General features: G+C 48.8%; 1 protein-coding gene across 1 annotated transcript; it reads right to left on the minus strand.

Moving 5' to 3' along the window:
- Positions 1-6: 6 nt before the first annotated feature.
- On the minus strand, positions 7-502 carry Pmar_PMAR007906 (hypothetical protein; the record flags this gene model as incomplete). The annotated part of the gene is made up of 1 exon (XM_002769310.1): positions 7-502. A coding segment is annotated over one exon (496 nt), but the record flags the coding sequence as incomplete, so codon positions are not given.
- Positions 503-1039: the final 537 nt, after the last annotated feature.

The following is a 1039-nucleotide window of genomic DNA, read 5'->3' on the forward strand; positions in this document are numbered from 1 at the left end:
CATAACCATCGATAACACCATCAGCAGCTCTGAGCTTCTTGAGAATATCCCGTAACTGAGGATCGGCGGTCTGAGCATCCAGTAACAGCTGCCGAAGACCTTCGCTAGGCTCCAGGGAAGGAGTATCTTTCTGCAGATCCAACACAGCATTAGCTGATGCATCAGCCGAAGACAAGACGACGTCCAACTCATCCTCAACCTCATCATAGCCTAAGGTGGGGGTGGGAGAGAAAGTAGAGACCACCTTGACCTTACTCAGAGTGAGCTCAATATTCATTCCAGATAAAGGCATCATCCTAGCTGGAACATCTATCATACCCGGACGCGTTCCATTATCCGCAGGATTCTCCGCCCCCGAAATGCTGCCAATATGAATATCATGATGGCATTTATGAGATAGATCAGAGAGTAGCTTGCGCAGCCTCATCATACGCCGGAGCTCAAACTTCGGCAGGTACTTCTCATCAAGCTTAGGTGATCGACGGAGCCTCCACGCATTAAGCTGAGAATCGGTCAAAATCCACAATGGTCCAACTTCATAACCGTCATTCGTTACTACATCAATCTCTTCGAGAAGAACGGCTAGAAGTTCCGCAGCAAGGAGCAACCCGCAGAGCTCTAAACGAGCAATAGTCCATGAGGAGTTCAGAGTACGTTGACGTGCAACAATTCTCCTACCAGTCGAAATCGCTCTTGCATCGGCACAGATACAACCTGTCCCAGCCGCATCACAGAAGATTACAATGCCGGAGCGGATATCAGTAAAACGAGGCTGAGGTGGAAGTTCACTATTAAAAAATGCTCGAATACTTTCAGCTACCTCAACTGGGACGTCAACAGAATCCCACGTAGAGGTCAGCTGAGCTACTTGTCGAAGGAGCCATCTTTCCCTCGCCGCTGCCTCGATGTGGATACCAAGTGGATCAAAATATCGACCCAACGTCTGAAAACAGTCACGTCTAGTCCTAAGAGGGCGTTCACTAACATCAGGAGTACCACCGAAAGAGTGTCATCAGCAAGGTTCCATTGATAGCCCAAA

The sequence above is a fragment of the Perkinsus marinus genome (genome assembly GCF_000006405.1).
Source record: "Perkinsus marinus ATCC 50983 genomic scaffold scf_1104296966096, whole genome shotgun sequence".
Taxonomy (NCBI): domain Eukaryota; phylum Perkinsozoa; order Perkinsida; family Perkinsidae; genus Perkinsus; species Perkinsus marinus.